Source organism: Brachyistius frenatus, unplaced genomic scaffold (assembly GCF_029030835.1).
Source record: "Brachyistius frenatus isolate BFR_SWC_R1_liver_20210118 unplaced genomic scaffold, ASM2903083v1 Contig_156, whole genome shotgun sequence".
In the NCBI taxonomy this organism is placed as follows: domain Eukaryota; kingdom Metazoa; phylum Chordata; class Actinopteri; family Embiotocidae; genus Brachyistius; species Brachyistius frenatus.
The window spans coordinates 13315-36785 of NW_027210755.1; the positions used below are offsets into that span (position 1 = coordinate 13315).

General features: G+C 41.7%; 1 protein-coding gene across 2 annotated transcripts in view; it reads right to left on the reverse strand.

Annotated features, from left to right (window-relative positions):
- Nucleotides 1-566: 566 nt before the first annotated feature.
- nf2a (NF2, moesin-ezrin-radixin like (MERLIN) tumor suppressor a) overlaps nt 567-23471 on the reverse strand; it is a 31249-nt gene continuing 8344 nt past the window's right edge. The window contains exons 6-18 of one of the 2 annotated variants that reach the window (XM_069716367.1): nt 18200-18268; nt 17945-18027; nt 15571-15646; nt 14768-14902; nt 14322-14396; nt 14075-14188; nt 12953-13075; nt 12373-12590; nt 10942-11047; nt 10424-10459; nt 8848-8966; nt 5823-5982; nt 567-1970 (exon numbers count right to left, since the gene is read on the reverse strand). In XM_069716367.1, coding sequence (XP_069572468.1) covers nt 1920-1970; nt 5823-5982; nt 8848-8966; nt 10424-10459; nt 10942-11047; nt 12373-12590; nt 12953-13075; nt 14075-14188; nt 14322-14396; nt 14768-14902; nt 15571-15646; nt 17945-18027; nt 18200-18268 — 1365 coding nt within the window. In that variant the 3' untranslated portion in view covers nt 567-1919. The remainder of the gene's footprint in view (nt 1971-5822; nt 5983-8847; nt 8967-10423; nt 10460-10941; nt 11048-12372; nt 12591-12952; nt 13076-14074; nt 14189-14321; nt 14397-14767; nt 14903-15570; nt 15647-17944; nt 18028-18199; nt 18269-23471) is intronic. The other variant, XM_069716368.1, reaches the window with a different exon arrangement.

Below are 23471 nucleotides of genomic sequence, written 5' to 3' on the forward strand. Positions count from 1 at the left end.
GGACCGTGTCGTGGGGAGGCAGCAGTGAAGGATCTGTACGTCTGTCAGTCCCTCTGCGGAGAGTTAGCCCCCGAAGACGTCTCTGTCACAGCACTGAAACACGCGAGGTTGGCCATCCTCCAGCTGAGGGCTGAATCCAGAGGTGACACCCCCGTGAACTCGCCGCCACTCACTGTCAGAGAGCTGTCAGCCTCAGGGACCCAAAAGCCACGAGTAGCAGCCACCATTAAACGGTTAACATGGAAACACAAAAACACAAGCTGGCAGAGAAACGAATGCACGGGGCAAGTAACACACCCCGCTCGCCCACGTATCCGTAAGCACACGAGCGCACACACAAAGACTTTGTCACTCAAGCAAACAGGGTATGTGATCTGACACAAGATGGAGGGTGCTTACATAACACTTGATTCATTTCAAAGGTGTAATTGGGTTTCTGTTTGGGCCGGGTGGAAGAGGCTCTTGGCACCGGCAATATCAAAACTGACATTCATCAAAGTTTGCCAAAATAACACAAAGTTATTTCTGGTTGGAATAAAAACTTACACAAGAAATACAACACACAAAAAAATGAAGAAACCTGATATTCATTTATTTTACATGGAAAAGATACATATCTGTTACAATTATGTGATGATGTATATCTAGTAATATAGGTACTGTAACTTCACCCAAAGTTTTTTTTTTTTTTAAATACAGCTTACAATTCTTGTTAAAGACAGAAAAAAATGATATTTTCTTCACATTATAATTCACCAAAATGAATTGCTTTCAGAGGGAAAGAGTACATTTATTCAAAACGACAAGGTCAAAATAGATGCTAATTAATGTTTCGAAAAAGTGGGTGCCTTCTTTACACACACACACACACACACACACACGTAGCTGTTCGATGTGACACAAGCTCACAAGGAAGATACCACGGTTCCTACGTTGAGTCTGAAGTCCAAGAAGCACCCAGTACAAATGATCGTCTCTGAACTTTTCAACAGCAGAACACGGTGCACTTGCATAAGGACACCATAATCACATAAATGATATCTGCGTGTGCTGCATACAAGAAGTAAACGTGGCTCGGAAGGCCTCATGTATAACACTTCGTCTATATTCACCACCAAAACGTTGTAAAAAAAGGCACAGCCGACGTTAACAATCGCTGCTCACACAACATAACTAAGGCTTGTTATGAATCGGAGGTGGATTTATGGTGATGAGCAAAAGCTTAACATCCGCCACAGACCATCCACTCTGATGACAATAAATGTCTCTTTAAATGCACAATGGTGAAGAAATTAGCTCTATTTGCTACTTGAATGTTCAGTTTCAAAGGAGGAATTTGTTGGAATGTAACAGATGTTGAATCAGAGAAATCTAAGACAATAAAGTATATTACTGTATATAACCAGCAGATATCAAATGTTTTATTCAGGGTTGGAGCAACATAGAATCTTCAATTCTCTTGTTCAGTTTTATCTGTGGTTTATTTCTAGTTGAGTTCAGAACAGTTCTGCAAACAGATAAAGTAGGTCATCTCAATTGCACATTATATAATAACCATCCTAAACTCCACTATCTTTCATTAGAGCCACAGTGGAATTGCACTGTCAAACTTTATTCTTTGACATGAATAAATCCTACGAGTTCACTTCAAAATATTCCTGGAGATTGTGTGATGTATCTCACACACACTCTCACTGTAAACACACACTCATTTTGTTATGGATCTCAGATTAAGTGCAGGAACTTCAAGGCATGTATCCGTGTTTGTGCGTTTGTGAAGGCAGTGGTGGGTTCTTTTCGTCCGCAGTGTTTCGGTCGGTTTCCAGGAAGAGGAATGTAAGACCTCGTAGTGAAGGTCAGTGTTTTCAGCTGACCGGGAATGTAGAAACCAAACGTTCTTGGAAGTTGCGATATGTAGTTTAAAGTTCCTCGAAGAAAGCCACCCTGGACTTGGTGCTCTGTAGTGTTAGCTGTGGAAGAGATAACAACAACGATGCGGTAAGGTTTGTATCTGTGGTGGAAATAAATAAAAACAAAGTATGCTGGAGGAGAGCAGTCGAGCAAGCAAGCAAAATAAATAACCACACGGAAATCCTTATTGGAAACTACGTAATGTCACTGAAACCATCCGTCTGCCTGTGTGTCTGATCTCATCCTGCTGTGTATTCTTACTGCGTGCACTGTGAGAAACTAGTCTGCACAAGACCCTGAGTTTCAAGTGAGAGACCAAGAGAACCAGCGTAGAGATGGTCAGTAAGATGCTCTGTGAAAGCAGATTGCCAGAATTCTCCAGTGGTCAGCAGCCCTTTGGATTGTGTGCATGTGTGTGCAAGCTGGATGAGTTCATTTCCATGCAGTGGTGAGGACTTGGCTGCTAACTTGTTTCGTCTCCTATAAATCCTCGGCTGCGTCCGGGCGGCAACTCAGCCGCTGGTTTGTAAAACTGCTGTTTTAAAGCGTCAAGTTTGCCATTTCGGCCGTCGCCATCTTGGTTTTATGGAGCCAGAAGTGATCACGTTTGACTGACTGAGAACTGGAGGACAATACACCTTCCCACCTACAGAGGAAACCATTCTAACAATTAGGCATATTGGTTACCGTCATCTCAAATCACTGTGATCAGGCGATTAAGTAATAATTGTGACAGGCCTGAGAATGGACACATACGCATGTTTAATCCAGTCATGGCTCTGATCAACACTGACTTGAGTTTTTAAAAAAAAAGCAGTAGCATTGCAAATTACATGATTTGACTTTAACTAATCAAAAGACTAAGTGACCATAAGGAGAGGATAACTGGAGAGTCTTTGCTGTGTTTAGTGCAAACACACCCTGAAGGTTATCCTGTTTGTAATGAATGTTTGATGGTATGAAGGCATGCAGAGTTCTTGGGACACCTCACACTGATCTTCATTTACACAATCAGGGTTTCCAATTGGATCGGGGAAAAACCTTTGTAGGTTTTCCCGCTACAGATGAACAGATTTGCAGAGCAGTGAAAGATCAATGATAGTCAGAGAGACAACTGCTCATTGTTTTTCTCTCCAGGTTTAAAGAAGCTGGTGGTGGATGAATTCAGACCAGTGGTTTTGATTTAACTCTTCTAGCACAGCTAACCGTTGAGTCATCCAACCCACAAGGAGAGCACCACTTCAAATTGGCTGGGCAAACTTTTCTCCTCTCTCTAACATCTGTAGGGTAAAGGGAATTAAAGCGGCTGCCAAAGCAAATATTAGGCCGGGGATGAAGGAGGGTAGTTTAGGAAATCCAGGTTATTTCTGGGGATTGTGCAGAACGAGGGACTTAAACAAATCCAAACAGATAATGTGTGGGAGAGGGATGTTTACCGATCACCTTCTATTGTCCCTGCAGACAGGCAGCCTGAACTTCTCTCATGAGTGTCGTAGCCTGAATAGGTGTTTATCTACTGAACTTGGTCATGTTTCCTTGATTTCTGTGCTTCTATCGTGGGTAAATGTTGTTAATCGTTTGCTTCTTTGTCCATTTTGGGTTTATTGCTGCTATTTCCTAGTTTGTGCTGCAGCCTGAAGACAAAGTTAATACAGCCCGCTGCCTTTTAGCCATTAAAAAGCATCAATCCTCATTTACTGCGAAACTATTTTAGATACCGTGTCTGCAGCGGGAGCAGAATGCATTTCTCTCCGCGGCGGCAGACGGTAGACTGTAGTGATTTTGTTTTACGACCAGGTGTTTGCACATGGATGTTATATTTTATGTCTTTTTCTGGACTGAACCGCTTCTTGGACGCTGGTGAGACGCACCGCGGCGCAACCGGTGGGATATGAAGCATTGACTTTAATGACGGCGATTCACTCCGGTCGCCGCGTCGGAGACGGAACCGGCGGAAAATAGCCTTCGCTCTCCACTACTGTACTCCACACTGCCCACTGTCTCCACGCCGGAAAGAGCAAGAGCTTTTTATTTAGTGTCTCCGGTACTAATGTTGTCAATGGCACGGCAGCAAGTTCTTTCCAGAAAGAAATCCTTCTGTCTGTCGTTTGAAACAATGGGACGAACCCCGATGGTTGGCCTCCTTCACTGTGCCCCGCTTCACACGGTCTGGATGGACCGCCATGGACAGCACATGAAAAGCATTTTCTGTCTTAAAAGTTCACACAGAATCGCTGCAGCTCTTGTGTTGAGATTTGTGTTGTTGAGAATGAGCTCTGCTGGCGGGCTAACGGAGCAGAACCTGTGGCCTGGTAGAAGCGCAAACGGCGCTGGGCCGTGTTAAGAGGACGTTCATTAATCATCCAGAGGGGGGAGGGAGTCTGCACGGAGGAAACTTTGCACGGGGGGTTGCAGCTGGTCCTGATGCTTTAGGCTCAGACATCTGTGCTTGGCTCCACATTCCCTCTGCTCCTCTCGTCCCACCGTCCCCCCCCCCCGCCCCGCCAGAACTGACTGAGCCTCCGTCCAACTCCCCATCCTTTGAACATTAACCTCAGCCTTCCCTAAACTTCTCACCTCTTCTGGCGAAGCTGACTTATTTTCCCTCTCCTCCTTCCTCCCTGCCATGCGCCCGGCCTCTTCCCCCACTAACAAGATAAATGCCGACCACCTTCAGTTCAATTAAAACAACACTTTAAACTTAGCTCCTTGCCCTCGTCAATCCAAGTGACTAATCTCCCAGCAAAAATCAATCAGCGCTTCACTTAACAAGTATATTTTACTTAAAAGAGATAAAAGCAGAGGTGGGTGGGCTTTTTTTTTCTTTTGTTCTATGATGTGCTGGGATCACCGCTCCAATTTTGATTTGAAACTTTTATTGAAAGTGGAGATACTGCAGTGGGAAGATAAAGGAGAATGAGTCTAATCTGCCAGTTCATCAGAAGACAGTGGAAATAAAATCTACTTTTTACAACAATACCTCTGACCAATCAATTATGAAATATCCCTCAAGCTGGAAGAGTCGTTTTTTCTGTTATTTAATTTCATCACTAAACGTGTCGCTGGGTGAGACTAACGAGCTCATACTGATGGAGTTGACACATAGAAATCTCCCTCAGTTGCTTTTTTTTTTTTTTTTTTTCATTTTAATACACTTGAGACCAGTAATCACTGCATACTTTTCGAGGTCACATCAGAAAATGAATGACTGCTCCGGCTCTATCAAAGAGGAAACTCGAGGCTAAAAAAGCCAAGTGGAGACGATTGCTATTAAGTGATGCTCTGAGGATCAATAGAATAATAAAATGGTGAGGCCCGGGTTTTGTACGAGCGCACTGTCACCTTTAAATAGATAGTTATTATAGTTATTCTCGGGGGAGACGGTGTAGGATCAGTATTAAGACCCTATTTACACCTCAGACTCAGGTGACTCGAACAGATTTGGGCGGCTGTTGAATGGCTGAAATACTTGTGAATGTAACTAAGATGCATTAGTGACAGATCGGGAGGGTGTATCACTCCCTGTTAGATGATGTGATGCTTGTCTACATGCACAGACCATGAGCAAAATGTACTTCAGTTCCAAGGTCATAAAGTTGCAGGGTCAGTGTCATTCTTCACAATATCTATATTGCATTTTAATAACGAGGTACGAGCACATGTCCCCGTACATTAAAAACGTGATCCTTCTACTACAAAAGAGGTTCGTGGCCAGCTGGAAGTAAAATCTGTGTTTGTTCATTAATGTGGTAGAATCTGAGGTAGAATCTCGTCAAATGATTTCTGTTCTGCGACTAAAAACCGACTGAGCCTTGACTTGAGTGTGCACATGTGGATGGGATCATTTGGAGGAACGCTGGAAGAGTATTGTGTGACGTGTGTTTTAGTGTCCATCAGTGTGATACTGCTACCTTTTTAAAGTTGCTGTGCTTGCTGGTCCCCTGCTGTGTGTTCTGGTTGTGAATGATGTCCAGAGGAGTCTCCCTCTCTTTCAGCTTCAGACTTTCAATCTCCGTCTTCAGCTCGTTCAGCTGCTCCTGCAGGTGTTTGCTCTTCTCCATGTACTCGACCCTAAACATGGACAAATTGTGGGTTGGGAGAAAACTATTATTTCAATCTGTAAGCATGTATTATCACACAGTACTTTAATCCAATGTATCAAAAACATTTAATCATCAAAAATTCTAAAACAACCTTATCAAGTCAGCAATAAAATGTACACCCAATTTTCATTTAACTCATCATTTTTAAATAATTTCAGACAACTGTCATCAAGTTCATTTCAATACAACAGTATTGCAAAAATGATGTCTGTTTAAATCATTAAAAACCAAATAGTCTATTAAAAGACAGTTGTTGCTACCGGCGACTGGTAGTAATGCGTTACTACTGCCAGAAGGTGGCAGTAACGCACCTCAAAGTTAAATAGTTCCAAAGCATTATCCATTACTATTTTTGTTTAAAATGTTCATCCATACTGGAAAGAGAAAACATTGTTTTTGGAAAAATCTATCTCGTCAACTGGTCATAAATTATATACGACAGCCGTGACTGGAAACATTTTGGTTTTGAGTTTTCCAATCATCATCCCATTCTTGTGATTGTGATATCTCAGGAACGCCTTCACGGAATTTCTTTAAATTTGGCACAAACGTTCACTTGGACTCAAGGATGTACTGATCAGATTTTAGCAGCCAAAGGTTACGGTGACCTCACAGAACACGTCTGTGGCCAATTCAAGAATTCATACCCTCATTTTAACAAAATGTCACACAAGCAACTTCCCTATGGAATTATTTTGTTCTTCAACACCATAATTCAGGAACAGAAGAGGAGATTGTGACCTTTTCATATTTGGTCGGACACTGAATTGGTGACGTTAATCAGTGATCTTCTGCTGTCATGTTAAAGATGTGTGTGACGCATCAACAATTAAGAATTAGTAGCTTCTTTGCAGCAACATCCATATTTGAAGCATCGTCTGCTGTCAGGTCAACAACTTTGTGTTCCATTAGAATTATTTGTATTTGTCAAACACATACAGGGGATTTGACTGTTTTTAGTTTCTCTCTATTATATTTTCAAATTAATACAATCGACATACAACAGAATAAGAACGAAGCTTTACAAAGTCACTTTCATTTGTAGATCATGTTATCAGAAAAGGTCGATGTAAACTACAACTTGATCGATAACACAGACGTACAACCGCGAGAAAGCGATTCTAGTTCACAGTACGTCTCTAAACTCCATGACAGTCTTTCCTTAAGTCTCAAGAACAGTTACCAGTTGTTGTCCTGTAGACCTGCTGCTCACTTACATTTGTTGTATAAAAACATAATTACCTAATAATACGACAACTAAGACTGGTAATTTATTCGACTCCACAGTCCAGCTCGTACTTGTGTAAATGTACTTTTCCCCTCACCTCACTGACCCCAGGAGCTGTTGAAATAAAATGTGTGAACGATGGCAGCGACATCAGTGGCAGCTAATGCTGAGGGTCAGCTGCTCACCTGAACTCCAGAATCAAAAATGTATTTTTTAACGTGATGGTGCAACACTTCATCCATTTAGATATTTCTCATTTACATATTGTACGATTCTTCCAAACGACCCTAAAAGGAAGAGTTTTGTCAATTAAACACCTCCCTCTGATGATTAACAAGTAATTTACTAAACCGCTGCAATCAGGCGGATCCACATAACTGGAAAGTGAAAACGCGCTGTGCAAACTTGCAAAGAGCAGCATCAGCAGATGCAGGACTGGCTCTTTCATCTAATCATCTGCTCCTATATTCTCTCACTTTTAGGTTGATTGTAGGAGTGAGACTGTCATCCCAACTTAATGAGTGTGAATCCTAAACAATGTGAGCTTTGTGTGAGTATAGCGAGCCTTATAAGGAATTGTTTTGCAGCTCACAGTGACACTCTTTGTTTCCATATGGAGTGGATATTCAGTATCTTGTTAATGAGTCCCTACAGGCTCACCAACCAATGGAAATGAGTTTCTTTGTCCACCATTTTACTACAGGGTTTCCCCAACCCTTTCAGCAGAAATAGAACAGTGTAATTTAATAATCATGATGAATTCAAATCGCATGCACTATCTCCACTTGGAGCAGCTGGCTGGAGCTTCAGTGTCCTGTTTCAGTGTTCGACGGCAGACACGGTGAGATGCCGCAGTGGAGACAGTGAACCAGTCCAAGTGAAAGAGAACTTTTTATTTTGGTCGACGCAGGTCTACACTGGTCAATGGAATTGCAATAAAACCTCCATTAGTAAAAAGTGGATTAGTACTTTATCGAGCTGTTATCTTGAGATATTATTGACTTTAAACAGTGAAATTGTTTTTGCAAACATCACTGTTTGTTGCTCGAGAAACAATATGAACTTACATTTAAAATATAAATATTTATATATCAATAGTAAGGATTACTTCAGGGTATAGCGCTGACTTCATCAATAAGCATATTTATTTAAAAATGTCTACTGTTGGTGTGTACTGCAAAAACTACAACCTGAGTTTAAATAATTTAATGATAATAGTTCAAAACTATGTGAAAATCCATCCCTTTTTAACAAACAACATAATATAGTATTGTGAGAGAAGGACCAACCAACCACCCTTACTTGGTTGAGGTCTCTCTGTTGTCAAAAGCTACTTGTCAAGTACTTTTAGGTTTGTCCACTGAAGGTGAGCACAAATATTCGTCCTGACATCAAGGTCTATGAACAACAAACTCCTGGGGGGAACACTGTATTATACAAGCTGTATTTTTGTGTTTTTTTCTTTGAATTAGCTGGAAGATTCCAGATGGTCTCCATATTGTACAATATATATATTTGATCTATTTTATCAAGAAACATGCAAGTGTTTTGTTTGTTTTTCTAAGTTTTAAGAGTTAAATGCAGTTTTTCCACAACACTACTCACTTCTCCTTCTCGATCTCCATGGAGAGGCGTTTCATGTCAGTATCTTTAAAGTCAAAGCTGAGGTTCTCTCTGCTGAAGCTCAGGTCTTGCGGCATGCTGTCAGGCGGCAGTCCTGGGGACTACAATGGGAGAAAAGATTAGAGGGAAGGAAGAACTGTGAGTGAACTAACAGAGGAAATGGAAAATAGGACAAAATCAAAAAGGACTAGGAAGGAAGGAAGACAGGAAGAAAGAAAGAAAGAGAAAGAAAAATTAAAAAGAGCACTGAAGAAGACAAAGGAAGGGTAAACAAAGAAAGAACAGAGCAAGACAGAATAAAGAGTATTTGTTTGCTGCAGAATGTCTGGAAAGTAGGACACGAGGACAACATGGTGGTAAAACGAGGATCACTTTGATGATCCCAGACCATAAACACACACATGATTTTAGGTCTTGACCAAATGTCTGAACCCCATTGGTCACATGCCACCTCGGGAGTCGGCTGGAAATGAGGTGGACCTAGTATACAATATAAATGTAAATCCAGTGCTCGGCATCCAAACTACAGAATGGATCCAGTCAACACAAACCTGGTCTGGCAGAGCGTGGAGGGCAGATCGACCGAAGCCGACGCTGATGGGACGGAGAATACGGTGTGCTTGTGTAACAGTGTGTTTCTGTGTGCAGACTTTTCACTCAGGAGCTGATAAGTGCACAGTGGAGTTCCAGTGTCTTTTATGTGCACAGTGTGAGTGTGAGTGAGAGTGTGTGTGTGTGTGTGTGTGTGTGTGTGTGTGTGTGTGTGTGTGTGTGTGTGTGTGTGTGTGTGTGTGTGTGTGTGTGTGTGTGTGTGTGTGTGTGTGTGTGTGTGTGTGTGTGTGTGTGTGTGTGTGTGTGTGTGTGTGTATTTAGACTCTACATTCATAGGCTGATAAGAGTGCAGCATTCTATCCATGTCCAGCATCTCAATATGTGCGTGTGCGTGTGCGTGTGCGTGTGTGTGTGTGTGTGTGTGTGCAGGCAGATGAATGTGTAACGTGTGGGTTTTTAGCATGTTGGAAGCTCTTGCGTGGGTTGCCTCGTGCGCCGCCCGCTCTTATGCAAGTATCTCCTGTTTTCGACTGGCTTTGCTGGGCCACTAGTTCATGCGTCAGCGTGTGCATGTGTGAGCGTATGTGTGTGTTATTAAGCGTCAAGATAAAGCTATCAAATCTATACGGTCATGTTGTATTCTCATCCCAGCAGCAGCACCTCACTCTCCCAACGGGGACGGGACGCTATATTTGTCTAAATAAATTCTGCAGCAGTTCTGCATTATGCATGTTTGTTTTATGGTTGTTTGTGTATTGAGGGTTATTACTTATTTATGACTATATATATATATTACAGAATATTAAAACATATAATCAACTATGGAGGAAACATAGCATTTCCTGTTGATGTTTATAAATGTGAAGAGCTGCAACGATTTAATCGATTAAGCAAAAATGCCATTTTACATTTAGTGGTTCCAAGTTTTCAATAATGTAAGAATTCACAGCTTTTTTTCTCTTAAATAATAAACTGAGTGTTTGGACACAATATTTAAAGACATTACCTTCTGCTTGGGGATATCGAGATCAGCATTTTCTCCCTGTTTGAAGATGTTTTGTACACAGAAAAATCGAAAATCAAAATAATTGCTTGTTGCAGCCATGAATATGCACTATCCCTATTCAAAAAAAAAAAAATCAATGAATAAGCAAATTATTACAGTTGAGGAGCTGAAATCGGCAAACATGTTTATTTTACTTGATTTGAATGATTCATCAATATATTTCCCCTCATTCATTATCAATAGTTTCAGCCTCGCTGTTTTCCCTGAAAATGTACATCCTTGTCAATCAGGTTGTGTACTGAATGGCCAATATGCATCTATTTATTGGTGTGTTTTACATGTATATGAGCACCAACTGTATGTTGTGTGTGTGTGTGTGTGTGTGTGTGTGTGTGTGTGTGTGTGTGTGTGTGTGTGTGTGTGTGTGTGTGTGTGTGTGTGTGTGTGTGTGTGTGTGTGTGTGTGTGTGTGTGTGTGTGTGTGTGTGTGTGTGTGTGTGTGTGCCCCAGGTCAGTTACCGTATAGACAGCCTTGCTGGTAATCTCCAGCAGCTTGTGCTTGGCCCTGCGCTCTGAATCCCGGGCTTCCTGCAGGTCCTGCTTCAGCTGCTCAGCCTCCTTCGCCCTGAGGGGACAACCAAGACGGAGAGATGCATTCTTAATACTTAAATCACCTCCAGTCTTTCATCGGAAACAGAATTATCTAAATCGAATACGAAATTATCTTACAAAATTGGCAAGTTGGTACTCACTGAACCAGGAATGAGACTTTTTGTTATTAGCCGGGTGATCTTAGCGTGGTCCCAGAAGACAATCATCTCAGACTCCATTATTTCACTATCGATTGTGCGCGCAGAGATGTAAGAACTTTCATATGCGAGTGATTACATTTCTTTTGATTGTGTTCCTGAACACTCAGCAGTTCCTGGTTGGTGTGGGGGAGCCGTGTGCCTCGAGGGTTTGAGTGGACACAGTCATTTCCAAGTGCTCATCCACAAATGTCAGTCACTGGCGTGTGGTTAATGGTGCCCGTTTGAAATGATTGTACTAATAAAGTGTGAAGTGGAGGCTGTGAAGGGATATTCTTAGTATGTGTACTGTTTTATTATTAAAAAAAAAAAAAAAAAAAAAAAAAAATTTTTATTAATGTCTATCAAGTTTCAGAAAGTGCCGACTGAGAATCCCTCAAATCTTAATCTCTCTTTATCAATCAGGCCTCTGAAGAAATAAAACAGTCAAGAGCAGATATTGTGTTTGATTTGATCGACTCCAGGAAGTCGAAAAATTACAAAATCTTGGAAGGCGCAGATAAAAGACATCAAACTGTGGAACTTCAGTGTGTAGTGAAAGAGACTATTTGATTAAGACTCCGACCATCAAATCGATACGACTGCTAACAATTAAGTAGCACAAATGAACTGCTGTTCCTGAGACCGAGGGGGACGGCTGCTGAACAAAAGCTTTTCCCTCCCTTTTTTCCCTCTTTGGGCAGCAGGATGGCTGTAACTCGCTTTTCTGCTGCAGTGCAAGAACAAAGCCTTCGAAATTAAATGACTTTAAACAAGTCGGAAGTTCTTATTCTTTGATCGAGCAATTTACATCTGCTCCGCGCTCGGAGAACAACGTCTGACTTTGAGCAAACTGATGTGCAGCGGCATGTTTGTGCTCCTTGACATTAAACAGTGCAGAAAGTCAAAAACATTTGAGAGGCTCCATGAGGTGAGGAAGTTTTTTCAGGAACTGTGATTTGATGTGATTTAAATACAGGAAAACAATAAGATAAAAAGATATTACAAGGTGGGATTAGGTTAATTAAAGATCTAAAATGATGCATGTTGTGTCTGTGAGCGCATATGTGTGAGACGGATAAAAGCTTACTGAGACAAAGTCGCACAACACACAAAGCTAAACAGATATACGGTCATATTGAGTCCTCTTTCTTCTCCCCACCTCCTCTCCGACTCCTCGGCCATCTTGAGGGCGAGCATCTCTGCCTCCAGCATCTTCTGTTCCATGAGCCGCCGCTCCTCCTGGCCACGGATGGCGGTCACTTTGATGCGCTGCATCTCCATCTCAGCCTCGGCAGCTTTCTGGGCCAGCAGCTTGGCCTCCTCCTCTGCGATCTGGGCTTTTTCAGCCAGCAGGTCCGCCGTCTGCTCCGAACGCAGCTGGGGAGGAGCAGGAGAGGGAGCGGGAGGAAGGGGAAACACAAACGGGGAAAGTTCAAAATGGGGGAGGAGATGGGGAAATGGAGCAAAGGCATAGATTCAAAAATGTGCAGAGGAGGAGACGACAGAAAGGCCAGGAGAGGTGTCGACGTGAATGAATACAGACAAAGGGAGATTGATGGAGAGGATGACAAACAAACTGAGGAAGAGGAAACACTTGGAGGAGATAACACGACGATATTATTAATGTCGAGAGGAGCACAAATGGACAAATTATTGTCTTTCGACAGCTGCCGTACAGTTTATGTGACACAGCCGACAAAACGTTGGATTTCAGATTGGGCTAACCAACTGGATCTTACCAGCGCGTCGTTGGCCATGTGAGCCTCATCCTGGAGCTGCATCAGCCTCCTCTCCAGCTTGTCCCTGGCTCTCTCTGCCTCCTCTCGCAGCTGCTTTTCTCTCTGCAGACGCTGCCTCTCCACCTGAATGACACAGACGTTGGAGTGCGGTCAATGAAAAGAGGATATGGTGGCAAAAATGATGGACAGAGAAAGAAAGAAACTCAACGAACAAAGGAGGGAATAAGGATGAAAATACAATGGACAAAGCTCAGTTTGGATGTGACAAAAGGAAATCACAAAGCAGGTGCAGCTGATGGGACACATCATTACAGGAAAAGAGAACAACAAGGCCCTCTGTTTACTTGTAAATAAATCAAGTTTACACTTACAGAGCAGTGTGCGTGGATTTTTGTGTTACTGCACTTGTGATACAACACAGATGTTAACAATTACAGTAAACACATCAGAGACATACACTACTCGAGTGTGAAATAAAATGAGAGTGGTTGGACAGAATGTATTTTGTCACTACGTGCATTTCCATCCACCTGAATGGAGGCAGCCAGCGAGGCTGAAATTAGATTTAGTTGATATATAGTGCAAAAAAACAACAACCTGTTACGCTCTGTTTAGGTGGAAAAGATTATTTACAGTTAAAACAAACTCATGGAAATGCACTTAAATCATCATTCAGCACACAATAAATAACAAAGTAGCGAGTGATCGTCAGTCAAACATTTGCTCAGTGAAGGAGAAGGAAAATGGCAGCAGATGAAAACATTAGATTTGAGTGTGGACCAATGAGGAGATTGTAATAATCCTCAAATTAATACATGACGCAAACATAAACGCCATATTTCCACTGTATTTTACTCTGGGTTTTCTATTGTTTGAGGTTTGACTGGAGCTCTTTTAATTGTTTCGTCCCGTTGCACCCTCTTCTTCTGCGATGCTTTACCAGCAGTGGGAAATGATTTCAGGGGTCGCACCAGACGGGAGAGATCTCAATGTGTGCCCAACTCCTTATATCTGCATAAGAGCCGTTTTCCATTTCTTTTTTGGAAAATCAGTTCAGACTTATCTATACATTTGGATGGTTACTGACAAGTTCAGGCCATTCTCCTTGTGTTTGGTTCTTACCTGTTTCCTGGCCCTCTCCTCTCTGGCCTGAGCCTTCATCTGCTGCACTTCAAGTGAGTCCACCCGCCGTCGGCGCATAAACAGGTCATGGTTCCCTATACACAGCTGGAGGATCTACACAGGAGAAACACAACCAACAATGTACTAATTCCTGTACTTTTCTTCAAGATGATTTCCAGTCAGCTAAAGTGGCTGTTGGAACAGCAATAGCTAACAAAACAACTTCAACAATCTCAACTGAACTCACCAACTTGTTGACTCTCAGCCGTGAAGAGTTGAACTTGAAAACATTGGTTTTCTTGTCCAGAGGTTTGATGGTAAACTAAAACAGTGAGAAAAACAAACACCACAAAAGAAAAAGACACAACTGTCAGGTAAGACTTGACAAGATCTTCATTATCAATACTAATATCAAAATGTATAAAGATCAATAAAACCTATATATAGATAAGAACCTCTTCATATGTTAAATTAAAGAGATGAAACTTTGTTTGGTTAAATTCTCAATGCTCCCAATCATTAACTTGGATGGCCGAAACTTTGCAATATACTTAAGAACAATGAAACTTAATGAGCAATGGCACAACAAACAAATATGACGCCCCTCAAAGTAAAAACACTACTATACTAAAGTATCATATATGCACAGTATGTATCATAACTATCATGAAGTTCCACAGAAGATTGTCCCACCTCCTTGTCGCTGTAGGAGATGTTGCGGATCTCGTTCCAGGGGAAGGAGCACTTGGGTGTCAGCTTGTTGTCCGGCTCGTAGATGTGCAGTCCGAGGGCGTCCACTCCCAGAAGAAGATCTGTTCCCTTTTTATTCTAAACCACATCGGCAGAGTAAACACAGCTATTCTACTACCCAGTAGCGAGCAGCTGTGAGGCCAGTCGACATTCATTTGACAAGAGGAGGCTTTGCAGAGGCTTTGATAACCAAAACTATTGGTTAGAAGTGAGCTGAACAAAGCCAGCTGCTGGACGTATACACAGTCTTTGAGCTTGTTTACTTTAAAAGTGACTGCTATAGTGAATTACTTCCGCTATGTTTGACTTTTGGGTGGTATTGTAAAATGTCTCGGCCTTTACGAGAACACATTGATGAAGGCCAGCAACTCTCTGCTTGCTAAGAGTTGTTACAGGTTTGTTTACTTTATGACTCACCTGGAAAGAAAATCCAGTCCAGCAGTTTATTTATAAATATATACAGAAATAGAAATATATATGTATATATATATATATATATATATATATATATATATACATATATATATTCTATGTTAAATTATTTCTTCTTAAAAAAGTATATATATATATATATATATATAGTTAAATATATATTTACTGTTTTTTAAAAAAACAAAATAGGCAAATTTGCTTAAAAAAGAGACAAACAGGTGAGTCAGGCTGCTATTCACAGTGAAAGTGACACGCCTCCTCTTCACTCCTATTGGCTTACTTTGTAAAGACATAGCGAAGGAGCATCGGCTCACCCTGATTAAAAAGTAATTGACGCCATACATGTCCAGGTCCTGAGCTATTTTTAAATACTCCATCTCGGCTTCATCCCTAGTTCAAAGACAGACAGAGAGAGGGATTGAAGGGAGTGGAGAACAGAGGGAGGGGAAGGTTGGGAGGAGAGGAGAGGAGAGAGAAAGGAGATCAGACTTCAGCTCCTCAGCTTTTGTGTGTAGCATCTGTTGTGTTGTGTGATCTATAAAAACTCTGCCACGTAGCTCTGGTGAGGGTGAAAACATAAGCACAGTACTGAACCGAATCACAACTACAATTCCCTAACAGGCTTTACAGGTCATGCTTGATGGAAAACAAGACTCATTCTGATGCCTCCAAGACTCCAAACACTGCAGAAAGAGAAAACAAATGCATCAAACTCTTCGTCTTCTTCCTCTTTCTACAGTGCTGTTGGCACATCTGCTCTGATTTCGGGGTCAAGTCAGCCCAAAACAAAAATGTATGATTTAAGTTTCATCAAAGTTTAAACAGGCAAGAGAACATAATGCCATGTAAACCAATCTTATCTAGGTTGGACGCCAAGTGCATCCTGGCTTTAGAGGGGATCAGAAGAAATTTAAACGGTAACGTTGGATTTATGCTGTGGAAGTGCAAAGCAGCAGAAGTTCCCCCTCGATAAAAGAACATGCAGAATCACACGGCACGTCCGTCAGTTACTTTCATGTGGTGCTGACATCTGTGTTTTAATCATCACTTCTGAATCCAGTTGTAAAAGAACGTGGAGCGAGATACAGATGAGATAAAACCTGAGCTGTGTGCTGTAATCTTGGGCTGGACATTACACTAAAACGTGTCCACAGTACTACGACTGAAAATGTCGGCAAAGTTCGACGACTTTATTTCTTCATACTCGACACGGCTGCATGGGTTTAACAAGGATCTGACATTGAGACGTTCAGCTGCTCTGTTTAATTGGTTTCTGGAGAGGAGCCGTGCTCTTGGCTTAATGATGCTGCGTTCATCCTGCTTCCATTACATCTCGTACATATACGTGTTACAGATACGTGTTTTTGCTCATCACATTTCGGTCAAGATATCCATATCAGAATGGTTTTATGCCGCCACGCTGGCGACAGACACATCCAGAGGCATTATGGTTTTGTCCGTCCATCCGTCCATCTTGTTCTTGTAAACACAATATCTCAAGAACGCTTTGCAGGAATTTCTTTAAACTTAGCAAAAACATTCACTTGGTACCAATGGTGAACTGCACCAAAAGATTTTAGTGGGCACAGGTCAAAGGTCACTGTCCCACCACATCGGCATATGCTCCTGGATGAGATATTTCAGGAACATCTGGAGGGATTCTTTTCACATTTATCCCAAATGTTCAATTTAACTCGAGGATGAATTGACTTTGGTGGTCAAAGGTCAAAGTTCAAGGTTGCTATGAGCTCACTCCCGTTTCCCACTATGAACATCTCAGAGACGCCTTGAGGGATTTTCTAAAAAGATGGCTCAAACATGAACGTACATGAACTGCATGTACACAACAACTTGCGGGGTTAACGGAGGCATACAACAGCCAGGCGGTGATTCCAGTTATATTCTAATATCAGTAATGTCATTGTTCCCCAAAATCCAGTATCGGTCTGGCTGTAATAGAAACATGTTCATATCTCTCATATCTCTGAAAAGAGGTTTGAAATTGATACCAAAACGTCTGTATTGGCACAAGTGTTGTAAAGGTTTAAATGACACCCAGCTTTGGAGTCATCAGGAAGCCGTTGACCTCCCTCCTGTGCCCCTCCCTCCCCACAATTCTGCATCACTCCCATAACAATTCAGATGCTAAAGGTGTGAGGACCACCGGCTCCCCTCCCACTGCTGGGGTTCAGAGGGTTATTGATCAGCACCGTGACTCACTTATTACTTTTCTAAGTGCTGAGGTTCCCGGCTTTAGAACTCACACTTTCCAGGCCTGATTTCCCGCCCACGGAGTTTTAAGACACTCCACATCCCTCTCACTTGCTCCCTATCCATTTTCAGATGAGTTCAGTTTGGTGGTGGAGCGAAGTTCAACACCACAATCACATTATTGTAGATTCAGTAAAGCAATTACAGCAATGTCATTTTATAGTCCAATATTTTCTCCAAAACCAACCATACATGTTGACAAGTTCATACTGTAACTCCATTAATGCTCTTTCTTTAACTTCCCTTTAGAAACAACTTTTATGCACCATTTTCTCATCTCAGTGACAGAGTGGACTAAGTTTTGCATAAAACATTTCTTGTGGAAGTTTTAAGCACATCCTACATGAACTCAAGGCTGAATTTGTGCTGATGACTGTGGAACTTCACAGCAGTCCGGTTCAGTGCAGCAGTTTTTACCTCGTCCTGCCTCTGTGCTCTGCGTAACACGCCGTGATCCTCTCCTCCCACATTTCTGCAGTCATCTGGTACAAGTTAATCACCTGAGATGGAGAGAGACCCACATGAATATCATAATATCCATAAACGCATGCAGATGATCGCGTGCGTATCAAAATGCAGCATGCAGGTACGGGGCAAGATAATAAGACAAATACTTTATGTTGACATCTTCACTCATGGTTGACAGCTCAGTTGAAGCAAATCAGCGCTCACCCTCTTTGGCAGCAGTTCCTCCTCAGCCAAGAAGCCGGGTTTGTGAACATCAGGGTCGTAGTCTCCGTACTGTAAAATAGAGCAAAAGTGCTAACATGATTAAAATCACTCCAAACTAATGGCCGAGTTCCACCTTTCATCCAATAACAGCCCAGACAATGCCTCTCCTGAGAGCAGTTCATCAGATGGAACTACAGCGCTCCGAAGAGGGTATCGTGGAGAATGAATGGAGGCTGGTGTGCCGTCAGGTCATTAATGTGCACGGTACACCCTGCAGCCCACTTGTTGGGAGACGGTGTAAATGATGCAATTAGAGATATCTCTGGGAGAAATGAGATCGCTTATCATCACAGAGCCGGGCTACAAATCATACCATGCATGTTTGAAGGGAGGTCTGGATGGATCAGGAATGACTGAGTGGCGTTGGGAGTTTCCTTTGGGCTACTGTAAAACTGGTGGAAGGACATGAATAAAACATGTTGCTACACTTGCTACAAAGTTGGCTATGACTGTAGATTTATGTAAGCAGGCTAACATGAACGTTTCCCTCTGCCTGTGCACAGCTTCATCCTCCGTGCATGGTTTTTAAATATCACTATCGGATCTAGTGATGTGAGTCCTTTGATTTTGATGTTGTTGTTCATTCACTGGGAGGCAGACACACTCTCTACTTTTAAGGGTCTCATATTTTACACTTCTCTGATGTTATATTTAATCTTGGTATCCATTTGAAGATATGTTTTGAGGTTTTAAGTACTAAAAAACATCTCAATATTGTTTGACAGTTCATTTTCTCTCTTAGCTTCTCTCTGGAGCTCCACGAAGACCAGGCTGCTTAAAGGCACACTGATATCAACGACCCTCTCCTCTGATTTTGTTCTGAGTGACACCCTGGCCAACTGAGTCAGTGCTTTGTGTTGTGCTGTGTTGTCAGTGGACAAATTACACGAGTGTGCTTGTGACATCGCAAAGTTACTCAAGTCCAAACAGCACAGTTGCTGCATTCGTGTTGTGTGTATTTCTCTGTGGACTGACACTTTCACAGTAATTATACAGCACCTAGACCTGCTTTACAATCCAAAAAGAAATTCACATCTGAACTCATACAAAATGGGATCCCTAATGTTGGGCTGAAAACTTTCTTCTTTGATGAAGTTTGTTGGGGCTGGCTCAGGTGACTCTTTAGTTCTGCTGCTGTAGGCCTGGGCTGCTGGGGGACCTCCCATGATGCACTGAGCTCCTCTTCTCTACTCTCTCTTTTACTCCATTCATTTCCATGCCACTATTGCATGGCATTACTTCGGTCTTTTCTCTCCTGCAGCTCATGCTTTTCCCTCTGTATCTTCCTGCAGGTATCTCTGGCTCCACAGCTGCAGGTTTCTGATCTGCTGTAACCCGCCCTGCTTACTGTTTGACGTTTTTCACTGCTCATCATTTTCTCTCTGTGCTCTCCGCTCACCCCAACCGGTCGAGGCAGAAGACCGTCCACCTCTGAGTCTGGTTCTGTCTGAAGTTTCTTCCTGTTAAAAGGGAGTTTTCCTCCCAAGTGTTGCCAAGTGCTTGCATATGGAGGAACTGTTGGGTTTTATTTCAATCTTATTATAAGATTTTGACCTCGCTATGTAAAGTGCTCTGAGATTACTTAGGATGAGATTTGGTGCTCAAATAATAAAACTGATTTTTTTAATTTTTTTTATTGATATTCAAAGAGGTCATTGATGAAGGCAATGTTTATTCATGTTTATATGTCCAACCCTTTTTAGCATTGACATAGAACTGAGTTATTGAAGCAACAAATTTGTTAAAAAAAAAAAAAAAAAAAAGAAGAAAAAAACATCAACATTGCAGCCAACTATACAGCACAAAGACACAATAAAAGTTCACATGTTTATAGTATTCTTTATTGGGTAACTGCTAACTCAAATGTAAAACCAAAATATTGTGAAATTCTTGTGAGTTGCCATGTTTTAGGCCTGACTATAAATTGTAGTGGCATCCTCAAAACTGCTTAAACTCCAAAGCAACCTGAACCAAAATAATGCAGTGACTGAGGACTCCTGTATTAACACCAAAATGTGCTGTTTGTTTCTACTCAGAGATTTTCTTCTATGACCATTGAACTGGTGGAAAACAGGTAGCTTGGGATGACTCATTCCTCTCCGACTGCGAGCCTGACACCAAAATCCGACATTCTATCTGAGGTTTCAGACAGCGAAAGAACCTTCTGCTGCTGCTCAAGTGTTTTTTGTAATTGCACTGAAAATTCCACTGCTGTGACACTTTCAGCTGGAGGAGCAGAAAAATATACACGAAAAAGAAATCGTCTCGGAGATGGTGGCAGGGACTGAAACAAAAACCATGTTCTGATGTAACGTTTCATTGTGTTTGAAAGAAAACACATAATTAATCCTTACAAATGCAAGTCACCGCACATTGGTATTGTATATTGTAACATTTAATAGCGTTTCTAAACTTGTGTGCGCGTAATAAATTCAAATCTTTTGACCACGTGTTGGTTATAATAAACTACATAATTCTACATGCTGTGCTGATTTGTTGTGTTTGTGCTTTTATTTGGGGGATTGTTTGGGTTTGATTACTGAGCACACCAGTCTGAGAACAGCACTTAACAGAGCTAAACTTAATAAGCTCAACACAGACCGAAAGGCCTGCAACAATAGGGTAGTGGCTCAGAGCGGAGAAGCTGAGGGCCATTTAATGAGATCCTTTCTCTTCACTTTCCCATCTCTACCTCTTCCACTCCCTCAGTGCAACACTTGTTTGTAACGGCTACTTAACGGATGATATATAGACTTACCACGGTTTGATGGCAGCACTGGGCTCGTTCAGCCAGGCGCAGGGACAATGCTGGCATTTGGCCAGTGGCATCGCTCTTCACAGACCTCCTGATTATTTCTGCCAATTATTTCAGACAACCCCAAACTAAGAGCAGTGATCGATTCTCAGAGGATAGCTCTGTGTCAATATTTTCAGTTAACAACCGTCACCGGCAGCTCAACAGTGACCACCGCCTAATGGACATATCATGTTCAGTAGAGCCCCCATTGAACAGGAGAAGGAAATGTATTTCTCACACAGTTCACTTTGGAGAAAATCAATTCACAGTGAAATAGTGAGAAATGGATGTTTTTCATGGCTCACCTTGAAATCCACTCTGGCCAATGAAATGTATTATTTTTATGGTATTGGCTCGTGGGATCTCTGAGTCTTTTTGTGCTCCGTGCTAATTTTAACATGCTACAGTAACACACAGAGATGGTGAACATGTTAAACATCACATCAGCTTAAAATTAGCACGTTAGCATTTAGATCAAACCACCGGTGTACACGTAGGTGTAGGCTCTTAGTTTAGTTTAGTGACCGTCAATATTCACCCTTGATTTATATATTCTGTATAAACCATGTGCACTACACATTTGAAATGAAACCGAGTAACAGCAAATGGCAAAACAACAGAAATGTATTTTTATACCTCCACTTTTCCATTTGAGTTCAAACTCTTCTGGGTTCCACCGAGCGAATGCATATTGTGACTGACGTGTCTCACCAGTGGGCTGTCTGTATCATTTGGTCTCCATCTACCTGTCTCACTGTCCCTCATGATAAAGCTGGCTCCCGCCACGCAGTGATGGCCATCAACATTATGACAGTTGGGAAGGGGGAATGAAGTAGGATTTACATACTCTCAAGGCGAAGCTGACAAACAAGCACCGAGTACTGAATAACATATTGTGTGGTCCAGATTGAAACTGAAAAGAGCAACTCTGTTTACATCTTCGCTGTTTAAACAGATTGGAAATAGAAACAGATTGGGATGCAGCTACAAAGTAAATATACTATAACTCAAGACTTTCCAATTAAATTTGCATTTCCTTTGGGCACGAGTCTCGTTGAAGTCACCTGTAAAACACCATGATTCCCACCTCTGTGATTCAGGCCTATTAGCCTGTCACATCCCTCTTCCCTCAGCTGGACACGTAGCTCCACGCCACAAACAGCTGAGGGAGATGACTTCTCTCCCTCCTCAACTTCTATTCACAGTGACTCCCTGTGAATTTCTCCACAGCGGCTGTTTTTGAAAATCCCCTGTCATCGCCTCCTTGTAGCGCTGCACCCAGTCAGCATACGAAGCAGGAGGCGCTGACACCTCTGCAGAGCCACCGAGGCTGAACTCTTGGCTCTCAGAGGGAACACGTGGAGAAAGTACATCTCATGGGAATTGTTTTTTTTTTGACATATTTGGACAAGCAAAACGCTTGATCTTCTTTGAAACAGATAAAGGTGGTATACCCAAACAACACCACAAGGACAGTTGGCTTTTTTTAATCATTTATTTCAATAAATATATCGATAGATGTGGTATTCTCCTGTGGAAAAAGTAAATAGACCAATGGCATAAGACATTAGTATTAGCCCCTTTTAGCAGAAATAACTTCTTGTAGGTGTTTTGCATAATTGTCCATCAGTCTCTGACATCAGCTTTCTAAAGGTTTTGACCCTCTTCAATGCAAAATTCCTTCAGTTGCAGGATTTCCTCGCAAGTGCTCAAATCCCAGATCCCCCTCAAAGAGGATCAAATGTTTGTTACTACATACGCTATTAAATTTACATGTGAGCGAGTGTAGACTTAAAATCTGTAGAAACCGTTGTACATGTGAGGATGAGCCACGATTAAGGCTACATTTGGAAATGATCTAATGCTGACAACAACATTTTATGCTGTTTGTTTGATTAATTGAATAATCAGTTAGTCAACAGGCAGAATAATGTGCCTACATTTTGGTACTTAATTAAATCATTTTTCAAGAAACAATTTCAAACATTTCTTGGTTAGTGTGTAAATTGTCTCTGACGCATCAAAACACGCCCGATATTTTGGATTTTTGACATTTGAAGACGTCACCTTGACCTTTAGAAAATTGCTCTCTGCATTTGAAGTTTTCTCCACCTTATAATAGATCTATAATTTTGTTTTCAATGCTGTGATCAGATTAATTAATAATAAAAACACAGTAGTTTGTTAATAGTTGCAGCCATAATAAATATACTGTAATCCTGTGGACTGCACTGTATGTGCATTAACCTGTGTCGTTATATGTCCATGAATGCACGCAGGTGAAATAGTTCAATGGGAATCAGTCAGAGGCTTTGTGCACAAACACATTTCTCCACTATCACTCTCATCTGTTATCTATTATTATGCACTTTTTGCAACTCATACAAGGTAATAGGAGCTGTTATGGCTTCCTTC